At 47.5% G+C, this 15,210-nt stretch overlaps 2 protein-coding genes across 7 annotated transcripts in view; both read right to left on the bottom strand.

Annotated features, from left to right (window-relative positions):
* Positions 1–8,592, bottom strand: part of dcaf5 (ddb1 and cul4 associated factor 5) — a 31,086-nt gene extending 22,494 nt beyond the window's left edge. Inside the window, exons 1-4 of the mRNA XM_065004396.1 lie at positions 8,125–8,592; positions 4,843–4,989; positions 3,330–3,366; positions 1,800–1,939 (exon numbers count right to left, since the gene is read on the bottom strand). Of these exons, the coding sequence (XP_064860468.1) occupies positions 1,800–1,939; positions 3,330–3,366; positions 4,843–4,989; positions 8,125–8,374 (574 nt within the window). The 5' untranslated portion in view covers positions 8,375–8,592. The remainder of the gene's footprint in view (positions 1–1,799; positions 1,940–3,329; positions 3,367–4,842; positions 4,990–8,124) is intronic.
* Positions 8,593–11,406: 2,814 nt separating this feature from the next.
* Positions 11,407–15,210, bottom strand: part of pacs2 (phosphofurin acidic cluster sorting protein 2) — a 134,095-nt gene continuing 130,291 nt past the window's right edge. For all 6 annotated transcript variants that reach the window (XM_065004392.1, XM_065004390.1, XM_065004391.1 and 3 more), the window contains 2 exons: positions 14,170–14,283; positions 11,407–13,378 (listed from right to left, as the gene is read on the bottom strand). In XM_065004392.1, coding sequence (XP_064860464.1) covers positions 13,260–13,378; positions 14,170–14,283 — 233 coding nt within the window. In that variant the 3' untranslated portion in view covers positions 11,407–13,259. The remainder of the gene's footprint in view (positions 13,379–14,169; positions 14,284–15,210) is intronic.

Here is a 15,210-nt window from a genome sequence, read left to right as displayed (position 1 = left end):
AGCCTACTACAATATGTTGTATATACTGTAATACACTGAGATCAGTCTCCTGATATAGGTCTACCAGTTAAAGAATTACAATGAATACAGGAAGTACCTGGGAAGTACCCCAGATAAAGACTACTTTAATTTGGCGCTGGTTTCCGGACACAGATTAAGCCTATTCCTGGACTAAAAGCTATATCAAACGGAGTCTCCCTTAAGGGCATGCGTTCTAGTCCCGGAGAAGGTTAATCTGGGTCGTACAGGAAACCGGCCCTGATCTTCTTCAAAAAACGCCACCGACTGTCTGCTTCGAGACGAACGGTACTCGTATGGAAGTGGGTCAAGTAGGGCACAGTTTGACAGGAAAGGCCTGAGCAATACACTCTGTGTGCAGAACCACCGAGACAAATCCCACTTGAACGCATCGGGTCGGTTATTTCCTGGTGTCATCATGTTAACCCCTCGATGTTTAAAACGTCAACTCGTTAATCTGAAAATAATTTGTACCCACATGTAAATGGTGTAGTAGGGTAAATTAAGTATGTACGTATGTATATACAGTACCAATCAAAGGTTTGGACAGGCCTACTCATTCCAGGGTTTTTCTTTGGGAGACCACCCGCTTGGAGTTTGCCAGGTTTCTGCCAGATGTGACACTTGACATTCGGGCCAAAGAGTTCAATTTTAGTTTCATCAAACCAGAAAATCTTGTTTCTCAAGGTCAGAGTCTTTAGGTGCATTTGGCAAACTCCAAGCGGGCTGTCATGTGCCTTTTACTGAGGAGTGGCTTCCGTCTAGCCACTCTAGCAAAAAGGCCTGATTGGTGGAGTGCTGCAGAGGTGGTTGCCCTCCTGGAAGGTTCTCCCATCTCCGCAGAGGAACTTCTGGAGCTCTGTCACCTCCCTGACCAAGGCCCTTCTCCCCCGATTGCTCAGTTTGGCCGGGTGGCCAGCTCTAGGAAGAGTCTTGGTGGTTCCAAACTTCTTCCATTTAAGAATGATGGAGGCCACTGTGTTCTTGGGGACCTTCAATGCTGCAGACATGTTTTGGTACCCTTCCCCAGATCTGTGCCTCGACACAATCCTGTCTCGGAGCTCTACGGACAATTCCTTTGACCTCATGGCTTGTTTTTTTACTCTGACCAACACTGTCAACTGCGAGACCTTATATAGACAGGTATGTGCCTTTCCAAATCATGTACAATCAATTGAATTTACCACAGGTGGACTCCAATCAAGTTGTAGAAACATCTCAAGGATGATCAATGGAAACAGGATGCACCGGAGCTCAATTTTTAAGTCTCAGAGCAAAGGGCCTGAATACTTATGTAAATAAGGTGTCATATATATATACACATTTGCCAACATTTCTATTAAATCTGTTTTCACTTTGTCATTATGGGGTATTGTGATGTCATTATGGGGTAGTGTGATGTCATTATGGGATAGTGTGATGTCATTATGGGGTAGTGTGATGTCATTATGGGGTAGTGTGATGTCATTATGGGGTAGTGTGATGTCATTATGGGGTAGTGTGATGTCATTATGGGGTAGTGTGATGTCATTATGGGATAGTGTGATGTCATTATGGGGTATTGTGATGTCATTATGGGGTAGTGTGATGTCATTATGGGGTATTGTGATGTCATTATGGGGTAGTGTGATGTCATTATGGGGTAGTGTGTTTAGATTGATGAGGATATTTTTGTTATTTAAATCCATTTTAGAATAAGGCTGTAACGTAACACAAAGTGGAAAAAGTGAAGGGGCCTGAATACTTTCGGAATGCCCTGTATATGCATGCACGTTAAGTACCTCCGTGTGGCCGCTCCCGCGTGTCCCAGATGAGGACCCGTCCGTCGTCCGAGGAGCTGGCGAACACGTTGTCGTTAACGGGGCTGACGGACAAGCCGTACACCGCATCGTCGTGAAGGAACACGTTCAGAGTCTCACCTCTGGAGGGGAAACAGAAAGGAACACGTTCAGAGTCTCACCTCTGGAGGGGAAACAGAATACAGCTCTATTGAAATGTTGTTTTGGTTTTTATAAACCACCATTGGCCACACCCCCCACCACGCCCCCGCCACGCCCACCACCTTTTATTAAAAAACAACAAGACGTCTTTACATGTTTAAAAAATATATATGTTCCAATGTCCATGTATTCGTACTAACATTCCACTTAGAAGAAATGTATTGAAATTCTAAGTAGTAAGCCATCGTTGCTATGGGAACAGATGTCTGCATTAACGTCTCGCCGACAGAGAGAAGTTGTAATGTCATTGTACATTAACGATGCACCATTGGCCACGCCCCCACCACGCCCACCACCTAAGCCCCATTACATTAACGATGCACCATTGGCCACGCCCACCACCTAAGCCCCATTACATTAACGATGCACCATTGGTCACGCCCCCACCACGCCCACCACCTAAGCCCCATTACATTAACGATGCACCATTGGCCACGCCCCCACCACCTAAGCCCCATTACATTAACGATGCACCATTGGCCACGCCCCCACCACGCCCACCACCTAAGCCCCATTACATTAACGATGCACCATTGGCCACGCCCACCACCTAAGCCCCATTACATTAACGATGCACCATTGGCCACGCCCCCACCACGCCCACCACCTAAGCCCCATTACATTAACGATGCACCATTGGCCACGCCCCCACCACCCCCACCACCTAAGCCCCATTACATTAACGATGCACCATTGGCCACGCCCCCACCACGCCCCACCACCTAAGCCCCATTACATTAACGATGCACCATTGGCCACGCCCCCACCGCCCCCACCACCTAAGCCCCATTACATTAACGATGCAGCATTGGCCACGCCCCCACCACCTAAGCCCCATTACATTAACCTGCAGCTAAATGCATGACGAGCTGGGTTGGGGTCAATTCCATTTCAATTCACTAAGTAAAACCAAATTCCACATTATTCTAATTGAAAAGCATTGAAGAGAATAAGAGCTTGCAGGAGGACCGGCATGCCATATTTGTCAGTTAAAAACAAATTCTTATTTACAATGACGGCCTACCGGGGAACAGTGGGTTAACTGCCTTGTTCAGGGGGCAGAACGATAGGTTTTTAACCTTGTCAGCTCGGGGATTCGAACTTGCAACCTTTCGGTTACTAATCCAACGCTCTAACCACTAGGCTACCTTGCCTCCCCATATAGAAGGAGCTGGAGAAGACTGCCCAGAACAGACCGCGATGGGAGAGGAGTGGTGAAAATGGCCTATACTCTTAAAGAAGTGATGGGCCGAAGTAAATAAATAAATACACAATGCAGCTGACGACGAATAATTAAATAAACATACTCACCGTTCTACATCATGAAGGATGACCTGTTCATCGTTGCCTTTAAGACAAGAGACAAAACATATGAATGAAAAGGGGGGGGGTAAGCACGTGCCAAAACGAATCCCGATAGAAACACGACATTTCAAAAAGGTAGTAGGGTAGCTAGGTCAGGAAGGACAACACATTCATAACTCAAAGATAAGACCATTGATAAGCAATGCTTTTCCAGGAACTACACATACGACATACTGTACGTCAACTGCATGCTTTTTTCATTTCCGTATGTGATATTACTCATAACACAACAAATATAGCAACTTTACGGGGCTAAAAGACAAACGATTTGGCACAGCTTTTTGAATTGGTTACGTATGTGGTGTTAGCTGTCAATTCTAATGGGGGGGGGGGGGGTCTCCGAACATAACTTTCTATAAACAGCCGAGGTCAGGTAACTCAAGCCCTCTACGGAACAAGGAACAAGTGAACCACTAACCCAGGATAGCTAGCAGTAGTCACCTAGCCTAAGGCCCAGATCTGTTTGTGCCAAACACACACGTCATTGCTATGGCAAACAGGTCAATGTGTAGGTCAGAGTTTGCCATGACAACGGCTGTGTTCCAATCGGCAAGAATGCTGCCTTTTCGAAGGAAGGACGTTATGACATTGGCGTGTCCCAATTCCAAGGTACCTTAAAAAAACACTGCCTTCGCATGTGTGACAAGAAGTTGTCAAGACAGCACAAACCGATCTGGAACCCGGCTAGTAGCCACCGCCCACAGATCGTCTCTCAAACCTTGATCTAAATCACTCAAGTCCAGGGTTTTTCCCTGCATAGAAAAGTCTTGGGTGGGTGGCCTGTGTGTTTTTCGGGGTGCATATGTAAAAATAAAAAAATAAATTAGGGGGGAAATAATTGTCGACATGATCGTGTTACGTTTGAGTCACTCAAGACAGCATAAGTCATGGGAAAGTGTAGCAGGGAAGGAAATGTGGTTTCGACCTAGATATGCTACTTCTGCAGCCAACAGGATGGCCTCTAAAATGTACAGTCAGTGATGCACCATTGGCCACGCCTCCACCACGCCCACCACCTAGGCCCCATTTAGATCCAGGAAAAACCCTGGTGTCTGAATTCCTACCCTATGCCAACTAAAACCCTGGTGTCTGAATTCCTACCCTATGCCAACTAAAACCCTGGTGTCTGAATTCCTACCCTATGCCAACTAAAACCCTGGTGTCTGAATTCCTACCCTATGCCAACTAAAACCCTGGTGTCTGAATTCCTACCCTATGCCAACTAAAACCCTGGTGTCTGAATTCCTACCCTATGCCAACTAAAACCCTGGTGTCTGAATTCCTACCCTATGCCAACTAAAACCCTGGTGTCTGAATTCCTACCCTATGCCAACTAAAACCCTGGTGTCTGAATTAAAACCCTATGCCAACTAAAACCCTGGTGTCTGAATTCCTACCCTATCCTAACTAATGAAACTGATTGAATGACAGATTAATGGGTGATGGTTTGTCCACTGACCCCCAGAAAACACCCTCTTGTTGGTGCTGTCGAATGCCAGACAGAAGATGTTGGAGAGGTGTTCTCCCTTCAGTTTGAGAGGCTTGGCTGAGCGGGCATGAAGAGCTCTCTCCATGTTCCATAGTAACACCCTGCGGTCATCCCCTCCTGTGGCAGGGAAGGAGAGAGGGAAGGAGGGAGAAGAGAGGGAAGGAGGGAGAAGAGAGGGAAGGAGGGAGAAGAGAGGGAAGGAGGGAGAAGAGAGGGAAGGAGGGAGAAGAGAGGGAAGGAGGGAGATGGGGAGAGATGGAGAGGTAAGGAGGGAGATGGGGAGAGAGGGAGATGGGGAGAGAGGGAGATGGGGAGAGAGGGAGATGGGGAGAGATGGGGAGAGAGAGATGGGGAGAGAGAGATGGGGAGAGAGAGATGGGGAGAGAGAGATGGGGAGAGAGAGATGGGGAGAGAGATGGGGAGAGGGAGAGGTAGGGAGAGAGAGATGGGGGAGAGAGATGGGGAGAGATGGGGAGAGGGAGAGGTAAGGGAGGGAGATGGGGAGAGAGAGAGGTAAGGAGGGAGATGGGGAGAGAGAGATGGGGAGAGAGAGATGGGGAGAGAGAGATGGGGAGAGAGAGATGGGGAGAGAGAGATGGGGAGAGAGAGATGGGGAGAGGGAGAGGTAAGGAGGGAGATGGGGAGAGGTAAGGAGGGGAGATGGGGAGAGAGAGAGGTAAGAGAGGGAGATGGGGAGAGAGAGAGGTAAGAGAGGGAGATGGGGAGAGAGGGGAGAGAGGGAGATGGGGAGAGAGGTAAGGAGGGAGATGGGGAGAGAGGTAAGGAGGGAGATGGGGAGAGAGAGGTAGGAGAGAGATGGGGAGAGAGAGGTAAGGAGAGAGATGGGGAGAGAGAGGTAAGGAGAGAGATGGGGAGAGAGAGGTAAGGAGAGAGATGGGGAGAGAGAGGTAAGGAGAGAGATGGGGAGAGAGAGATAAGGGGAGATGGGGAGAGAGAGGTAAGGAGGAGATGGGGAGAGAGAGGTAAGGGAGAGAGAGATGGGGAGAGAGAGGTAAGGAGGGAGATGGGGAGAGAGAGGTGGAGGGAGATGGGGAGAGAGAGGTAAGGAGAGAGATGGGGAGAGAGAGGTAAGGAGAGAGATGAGGAGAGAGAGGGAAGAGAGAGATGGGGAGAGAGAGAGGGGAGGGAGATGGGGGAGAGAGGTAAGGAGGGAGATGGGGAGAGAGGTAAGGAGGGGATGGGGAGAGAGAGGTAAGGAGGAGATGGGGAGAGAGAGAGGTAAGGAGGGAGATGGGGAGAGAGAGAGGTAAGGAGGGAGATGGGGAGAGAGAGAGGTAAGGAGGGAGATGGGGAGAGAGAGAGGTAAGGAGAGAGAGGTGGGGAGATGGGGAGAGAGAGGTAAGGAGAGAGATGGGGAGAGAGAGGTAAGGAGAGAGATGGGGAGAGAGAGGTAAGGAGAGAGATGGGGAGAGAGAGGTAAGGAGAGAGATGGGGAGAGAGAGGTAAGGAGAGAGATGGGGAGAGAGAGGTAAGGAGGGAGATGGGGAGAGAGAGGTAAGGAGAGAGATGGGGAGAGAGAGAGGTAAGGAGGGAGATGGGGAGAGAGAGGTAAGGAGAGAGATGGGGAGAGAGAGGTAAGGAGAGAGATGAGGAGAGAGAGGTAAGGAGAGAGATGAGGAGAGAGAGGTAAGGAGAGAGAGGGAGGAGAGAGAGGTAAGGAGAGAGAGGGAAGGAGGGAGATGGGGAGAGAGAGGGAAGGAGGGAGATGGGGAGAGAGAGGGAAGGAGGGAGATGGGGAGAGAGAGAGGTAAGGAGAGAGAGGGAAGAGGGAGATGGGGAGAGAGAGGGAAGGAGGGAGATGGGGAGAGAGAGGGAAGGAGGGAGATGGGGAGAGAGAGGGGAAGGAGGGAGATGGGGAGAGAGAGGGAAGGAGGGAGATGGGGAGAGAGAGGGAAGGAGGGAGATGGGGGAGAGAGGGAAGGAGGGAGATGGGGAGAGAGAGGGAAGGAGGGAGATGGGAGAGAGAGAGGGAAGGAGGGAGATGGGAGAGAGAGAGGGAAGGGGAGATGGGAGAGAGAGAGGGAAGGAGGGAGATGGGAGAGAGAGAGGGAAGGAGGGAGATGGGGAGAGAGAGGGAAGGAGGGAGATGGGAGAGAGAGGTGGGGAGATGGGGAGAGACAGGTAAGGAGGGAGATGGGGAGAGAGGTAAGGAGGGAGATGGGGAGAGACAGGTAAGGAGGGAGATGGGAGAGAGAGGTAAGGAGGGAGATGGGGAGAGACAGGTAAGGAGGGAGATGGGGAGAGAGGTAAGGAGGGAGATGGGGAGAGAGAGAGGTAAGGAGAGAGATGGGGTGAGAGAGAGGTAAGGAGGGAGATGGTAAGGAGGGAGATGGGGAGAGAGAGGGAAGGAGGGAGATGGGAGAGAGAGGGAAGGAGGGAGATGGGAGAGAGAGGTAAGGAGGGAGATGGGGAGAGGGAGGTAAGGAGGGAGATGGGGAGAGACAGGTAAGGAGAGAGATGGGGAGAGAGGTAAGGAGGGAGATGGGGAGAGAGAGAGGTAAGGAGAGAGATGGGGAGAGAGAGAGGTAAGGAGGGAGATGGGAAGGAGGGAGATGGGGAGAGAGGGTAAGGCGGGGGAGAGAGCAAGAAAGAGAGGGAAGGAGAGAGTCAGAGAGAGAGAGAGCACAAAAGAGAACAGAGATCGAAAGAGATGGGTGGACAGACAAGACATTGTAAACACAGGCCAAGTAGTTCTCCATTGCTCTGAAGGGCTTCATCAGCTTGCAAGGCCCACCAGCAGTGAAACACAGCAGTCATTACTCTTCTAAATCCAAACTCTCCCTATTATACGTCAAAACTGGAGTAGTGAAAAAGACTGGTTAAAAGTTGCATAGTTAGCTAACTGTAATAATGTTATTAAAACGATAACTAGTTAGCTACCGGTACCTAATGTCAGTCTATATCAAAATGAAGGGGCAGGAATGCAGAACTGTGTAGCTAGCTAGTTCTGTCAGCTGGATAGCATGCTAACCTAGATAGCCTAAATTATTTTACCCATTTAAACATGACCTGCACATCTCATTGTTTTCCTTGCTCGTAATTGACAAATTACATTTTTTGGGGAAATGGATGCCTAGAGAGTCAAAATGTGCATATGATGACTCGACCAGCCAACTAAGCTTATAAACTGACGTGCAAGTTTAGCTAGTTAGCTATAATCTGTCAACAACACAGTAGCTGCTAGGCTAACAACTATGCTAACTAGAGGATGATCTACAGCAACTAACTTACCGGACACAAGGTATTCTCCTCCATTGTTGGAAAACTCTATGGCGTTTACACACCCGAAATGTCCCAGCATGTCTTTCTTGTAAAGGCTCGTGCATCCTGCCAACCGGAGTCTCTGAAATTCTTCCTTCATCAGCGGGTTACCGAAGAGCTTTCTCTGGGACAGAAAGCCCACGGAGGACCGCATACCGCAACCCTTCACCTCCTTCATTTTTCCTGGAGCAGTTAGCCTAGCCAGCTTGCGATTCCTCATCCAATTTGGATTTTTATTTGATTTTAAAATGTTGCTCAATGCACAGACACACTATTATATCCAGCTATTATAGAAGTGTATATCTGCAATCGTTCTGTCTCGAAGCTACATGATGGTGAAGAAAGATATTCCCGAGCCGCAGTGCTGTTGATGTCGTCGTTGATGATTGCAGGTCCCCCCCCCCGCGCGCTCTGTAGCAGTCGCTTCCTGCTCTGCTGCAAGCTTCTCGATCTGCCTGACACAAACATCATAACGCCCCCCCAGCTGACCTGCAAATCAACCCCCCAGCTGACCCGCAAATCAACCCCTCCCCCAGTTGACCAGCAAATTAACCCCCCAGTTGACCAGCAAATTACCCCCCGCAGCTGACCCGCAAATCAACCCCCCAGCTGATCCGCAAATCAACCCCCCGCAGCTGACCCGCAAATCAACCCCCCAGCTGACCCGCAAATCAACCCCCTCCCCCAGCTGTCCCGCAAATCAACCCCCCCCAGATGTCCCGCAAATCAACCCCCCCAGCTGTCCCGCAAATCAACCCCCCAGATGTCCCGCAAATCAACTCCCCCCAGATGTCCCGCAAATCAACCCCCCCAGCTGTCCCGCAAATCAACCCCCCCTCCCCCAGCTGTCCCGCAAATCAACCCCCAGTTAGCTTGTTAATTTAGGCAAAGTTGTCCTCCCCATAATACATTCAGGTTATCTGTCACTTGAAATTTGCACCTAGATAAAAACACAAATAATAACAAAATACTAATATCACATTAAGTCAATCAAAAGCAGACATTTAAGAGTCTAGTTTTATTATCCCCAACATTGGGATTACAGTGGTAGTCTTTTTAACAATAGGCTACATATTTTAATTAAGGGAACCCTACATTCAATACAATCCACTTTTCCAAGATAAACAGGATATATTTATAGTACAGAACTTAAAACACGTATATCCTTGCAGAGGAAAGAACTACAAGTTGCCAGTTCAACATTAAAAAAATCATTCCAGGCTTCACAAAGCAAATTGAATCTATGTTTTTGGGAAAGGTAGACTTTCTCTGGCAGCCAAAAACAGACAAATAAATACTCCATCTAAACGTGAATCGATTCTCAATTGCGATACGGTTCTAGAAACATAAATCCTCTACTGGTTGTACGCTGTTTCAACCGATTTTAACACAGTTGCAGCAACAGTATTTTTCAGTGACAACCCATTTCTAGCAGGTTAGATATGACCGTGTGGGCACACTAACCCTTTAAAGATGTGTATCAATTTAACCTTTTTTTAAAATGGATTTTTAAATCATTATTTCTCACTGATATTAAAGATAAGGCCCTTATACTTCCAAAACCGCACCGCAAGCGATGCCTGTTTAAATGTTCAGACCGAGCGTTGTGGGTTCTTAACAAATGAGCAGAGCCATATATATGTGGAGGTTGGGACAACTTTTAGAATGTTCAATATATTGTTCTAAATTCTAGACATTCAGTGACATATCATTGTTTAAATATTCTCCATGTCATGTTAATGGGGGAGATAATATGTCTGTTATAGAATGTTGCAGTGTCATGTTAATGGGGGAGATAATATGTCTGTTATAGAATGTTGTAGTGTCATGTTAATGGGGGAGATAATATGTATGTTATAGAATGTTGTAGTGTCATGTTAATGGGGGAGATAATATGTCTGTTATAGAATGTTGCAGTGTCATGTTAATGGGGGAGATAATATGTCTGTTATAGAATGTTGCAGTGTCATGTTAATGGGGGAGATAATATGTCTGTTATAGAATGTTGTAGTGTCATGTTAATGGGGAGATAATATGTCTGTTATAGAATGTTGTAGTGTCATGTTAATGGGGAGATAATATGTCTGTTATAGAATGTTGAAGTGTCATGTTAATGGGGGAGATAATATGTCTGTTATAGAATGTTGTAGTGTCATGTTAATGGGGGAGATAATATGTCTGTTATAGAATGTTGTAGTGTCATGTTAATGGGGGAGATAATATGTCTGTTATAGAATGTTGTAGTGTCATGTTAATGGGGGAGATAATATGTCTGTTATAGAATGTTGTAGTGTCATGTTAATGGGGGAGATAATATGTCTGTTATAGAATGTTGAAGTGTCATGTTAATGGGGGAGATAATATGTCTGTTATAGAATGTTGTAGTGTCATGTTAATGGGGGAGATAATATGTCTGTTATAGAATGTTGCAGTGTCATGTTAGAATCGGGAGATGACGCTACAACATTCTATGGCGGCCATGTTAGGTAAAATGCAGAAACCTCAATGTCCCGTCTCTCTAGATATATGACTCCGAGTGAGTTGAAGTTTAAATGTAGGTCTAGTATTCTGACAGAAGGTGTGTGGAGTGTCGAAAGGAGTGTGGTCTTGGTTGTTGTGAGAAACAGGATAGGGTAGAAGGATGGATGGAATGAGAGTGAAGGAGAGAGGGGGAGAAGGGGAGGGAGGAAGAGGGAAAGAGAGGGAGGGGAAGAGGGAGAGAGAGAGAGGGGGAAGAGGGAAAGAGAGAGAGGGGGAAGAGGGAAAGAGAGAGAGGGGGAAGAGGGAAAGAGAGGGAGGGGAAGAGGGAAAGAGAGGGAGGGGAAGAGGAAAGAGAGAGAGGGGGAAGAGGGAGAGAGAGAGCGAAAGGGAGAGAGGGGGGAGAGGGGGAAGAGGGGGAGAGGGGGAGGGAAGAGAGAGAGGGGGAGAAAGAGAGGGGAGAGAGAAGAGAGTGTGAGGGGGAGAGGGAAAGAGAGGGAGGGGAAGAGGGAAAGAGAGGGAGGGGAAGAGGGAAAGAGAGGGAGGGGAAGAGGGAAAGAGAGGGAGGGGAAGAGGGAAAGAGAGGGAGGGAAGAGGGAAAGAGAGGGAGGGGAAGAGGGAAAGAGAGGGAGGGGAAGAGGGAAAGAGAGGGAGGGAAGAGGGAAAGAGAGAGAGGGGGAAGAGGGAGAGAGAGAGCGAAAGGGAGAGAGAGAGCGAAAGGGAGAGAGAGGGGGAAGAGGGAGAGAGAGAGCGAAAGGGAGAGAGAAAGGGGGGAAAGAGAGGGGGAGAAAGAGAGGGGGAGAGAGAAGAGAGAGAGGGGGAGAGGGAAAGAGAAAGAGAGAGGACAGGATAGAGAGAGAGGGGACAGGATAAGAGTGCAAGATATGCATCAACCATTTGTCATTGCCGGGTCAGTGCCATCTCAATGATGAGTTGCATTTACATTTAATTGATTGGATGTACAGGACGTATATAGTATATCGTAGCCTGGTACCTGTCTGTTTGTGCCATCATTCCACTCCTTGCCACTCCAAACATATGACATGGAGTACAAGGTGTGGAATGTTAGCACAAAACAGGTCTGGATTTCAGGCTAATTCTATTGCACATTTCAGTCTTCATCCGATGAGTGCAGAGGGTCTCAGTGGCCGGCTACATCTGATGAGTGCAGAGGGTCACAGTGGCCGGCTACATCCGATGAGTGCAGAGGGTCTCAGTGGCCGGCTACATCTGATGAGTGCAGAGGGTCTCAGTAGCCGGCTACATCCGATGAGTGCAGAGGGTCTCAGTGGCCGGCTACATCTGATGAGTGCAGAGGGTCTCAGTAGCCGGCTACATCTGATGAGTGCAGAGGGTCTCAGTGGCCGGCTACATCTGATGAGTGCAGAGGGTCTCAGTAGCCGGCTACATCTGATGAGTGCAGAGGGTCTCAGTGGCCGGCTACATCTGATGAGTGCAGAGGGTCTCAGTAGCCGGCTACATCTGATGAGTGCAGAGGGTCTCAGTAGCCGGCTACATCCGATGAGTGCAGAGGGTCTCAGTAGCCGGCTATAACAGGAGCCACTGTCATTAGGGGAGTATTCATTAGTGCACACTGTAGCAAAAAAGTTTCACAATGGAGAATGTTTTGTTATGGAAACAAAAGTTCCTGTTGGACAAATTCAGGTAGGTCCCTCTCCGTTCCATTTGTTTCTATTTAGTTCCTAGTGAATACACCCCAGGACTAGGGCTGTCTAGGCTTAAAGTCATTTCATTTGAGGATCCAGATCCATCCTTCTTCCAGCCTTACAAGCCTTCTGTGTTGTCATCCTCTACCACCCTCCATCCTCCATTTCAGGGCCTTTGGTTATGGAAGTCATCTTAACAAAGAGTTATCTAGCTCATTTGTGCCTGGCAAAGTGTTTGAAACGATCCATCTTCGCCACATAAAAAAAAAAGAGAGGGAGGGGGCCGAAAAGTTGAGCACTCGCTTTTTAGGAGTTCATTTGTTAATTTATCAAATTATTATTTCGTTAGGTTTCTGCTCGGTTTTTTTCCAAAACATCAGCAGGTTTTTATTTTTTATTTTTTAATGCTTGGTGAGAAAACAAAATGTCCCCTTGACAGCCTTGCCTCGGGAAGGTTTATAATATACATATAGAAGAAAACAAACACACAGAAACGTATTAACATAAAACACAAGGGAAAGCTGGAGCTTAAATTAAGACATTGGGTCCCAGATCCGTTTATGCTGTCTTGCCAACTCCTAAAGTCATTGTCAAGCAAATCGTTGACAAGACAACACAAACAGACCTGGGACCAGGCTATGATGTGCGGGTGGGGGGGGCAGTGCAGACTGGGGGGGCGGGGCAGTGCAAAGCCTGGAGCTGGGAGGTTAAAGGCTATTGGCACATGAGAGCGGGGGCGTCGTCCTCAGTTCCAGATGAGTGTCTATGGTAACGGTCGCTGCTGTGGCAACGGTCGCTACTGTGGCAACGGTCGCTACTGTGGCAACGGTCGCTACTGTGGCAACGGTCGCTACTGTGGCAACGGTCGCTACTGTGGCAACGGTCGCTACTGTGGCAACGGTCGCTACTGTGGTAACGGTCTCTATGGATACTAGTTCTAGTTGCTGCCTGCGGGGCCTGCTAGTAAGGCCCTTTAGTGTGTCCAAAGATCCCGATGGGGAAATGTTTGACGTGTGACGACCACTGTGCCGCCAACTGGAAAAACTTGACATCATTCCACTCCACGCCGTCAATCAGCACTGGAAGAAAAGAGAGAATAAAAAAATTAAATAAAAACTTTACTTGTTGAATTAGTAGTTCTTCATAATTCATGTAATACCAGGCTCACTAATACCAGGGGCCCAATGTGGTCCGTGGGCCGCCAGTTGCAGACCCTTACTCTATGATGGGTGAAATGAGGACACAACATGGAGGTAGGAGGGCAGCAAAATTACAGTAACTTTCCCCAAATTTCCCAGATTTCCTGCTTATTTCCTCCTGACATCCAACCAGGATTTCTGGAAAACCTGGGAAAGTGACCAGAATTTTGCAACCTTAGGAGGTAGGAAGGAGTCTTAGGAGGGAGTCTTAGGAAGGAGTCTTAGGAGGTAGGAAGGAGTCTTAGGAGGGAGTCTTAGGAAGGAGTCTTAGGAGGTAGGAAGGAGTCTTAGGAGGGAGTCTTAGGAAGGAGTCTTAGGAAGGAGTCTTAGGAGGTAGGAAGGAGTCTTAGGAGGGAGTCTTAGGAAGGAGTCTTAGGAGGGAGTCTTAGGAGTCTTAGGAGGGAGTCTTAGGAGGGAGTCTTAGGAGGGAGTCTTAGGAGGGAGTCTTAGGAGGGAGTCTTAGGAGGGAGTCTTAGGAGGGAGTCTTAGGAGGGAGTCTTAGGAGGGAGTCTTAGGAAGGAGTCTTAGGAGGTAGGAGGAGTCTTAGGAGGGAGTCTTAGGAGGGAGTCTTAGGAGGGAGTCTTAGGAGGGAGTCTTAGGAGGGAGTCTTAGGAGGTAGGAAGGAGTCTTAGGAGGGAGTCTTAGGAGGGAGTCTTAGGAGGGAGTCTTACCCCTCAGCATGGTCTGCTGGTGCTTGGCAGTGCAGATTAGTCGACTGATGCCATCGATCACCTGGCTCTTAGACTCCACATCCTTGTCTTTAGTCTTCTTTGGCAGGAACATGACTGGAAAGAGTCAGATGTAAAGTTAATAACGGCAGATTCCGAACTTGAAAAGCGAACGCTAATCGGTCTTTGTTTTGAGCGAAAACTCAAGTTGTTGTTGCCGTGTTTATTGTTGTTGTTGCAGTGTTTATTGGTGTAGTTGTAGTGTTTATTGGTGTAGTTGCAGTGTTTATTGGTGTAGTGTTTATTGGTGTAGTTGCAGTGTTTATTGGTGTAGTTGCAGTGTTTCTTGTTGTAGTTGCAGTGTTTATTGGTGTAGTTGTAGTGTTTATTGTTGTTGTTGCAGTGTTTGTTGTTGTTGCAGTGTTTATTGGTGTAGTTGCAGTGTTTATTGGTGTAGTTGCAGTGTTTATTGTTGTAGTTGCAGTGTTTCTTGTTGTAGTTGCAGTGTTTATTGTTGTTGTTGCTGTGTTTATTGTTGTTGTTGCAGTGTTTGTTGTTGTAGTTGCAGTGTTTATTGGTGTAGTTGCAGTGTTTATTGGTGTAGTTGCAGTGTTTATTGGTGTAGTTGCAGTGTTTATTGGTGTAGTTGCAGTGTTTATTGTTGTAGTTGCAGTGTTTATTGTTGTAGTGTTTATTGTTGTTGTTGCAGTGTTTATTGTTGTTGTTGCAGTGTTTATTGGTGTAGTTGCAGTGTTTCTTGTTGTAGTTGCAGTGTTTCTTGTTGTAGTTGCAGTGTTTATTGTTGTTGTTGCAGTGTTTATTGTTGTTGTTGCTGTGTTTATTGTTGTTGTTGCAGTGTTTGTTGTTGTTGTTGCAGTGTTTATTGGTGTAGTTGCAGTGTTTATTGGTGTAGTTGCAGTGTTTATTGTTGTAGTGTTTATTGTTGTAGTGTTTATTGTTGTTGTTGCAGTGTTTATTGTTGTTGTTGTGTTTATTGTTGTTGTTGCAGTGTTTATTGGTGTAGTTGCAGTGTTTATTGGTGTA

The sequence above is a fragment of the Oncorhynchus nerka genome, linkage group LG18 (assembly GCF_034236695.1).
Source record: "Oncorhynchus nerka isolate Pitt River linkage group LG18, Oner_Uvic_2.0, whole genome shotgun sequence".
NCBI lineage: Eukaryota > Metazoa > Chordata > Actinopteri > Salmoniformes > Salmonidae > Oncorhynchus > Oncorhynchus nerka.
This window is presented reverse-complemented; position numbering and strand designations above follow the sequence as displayed.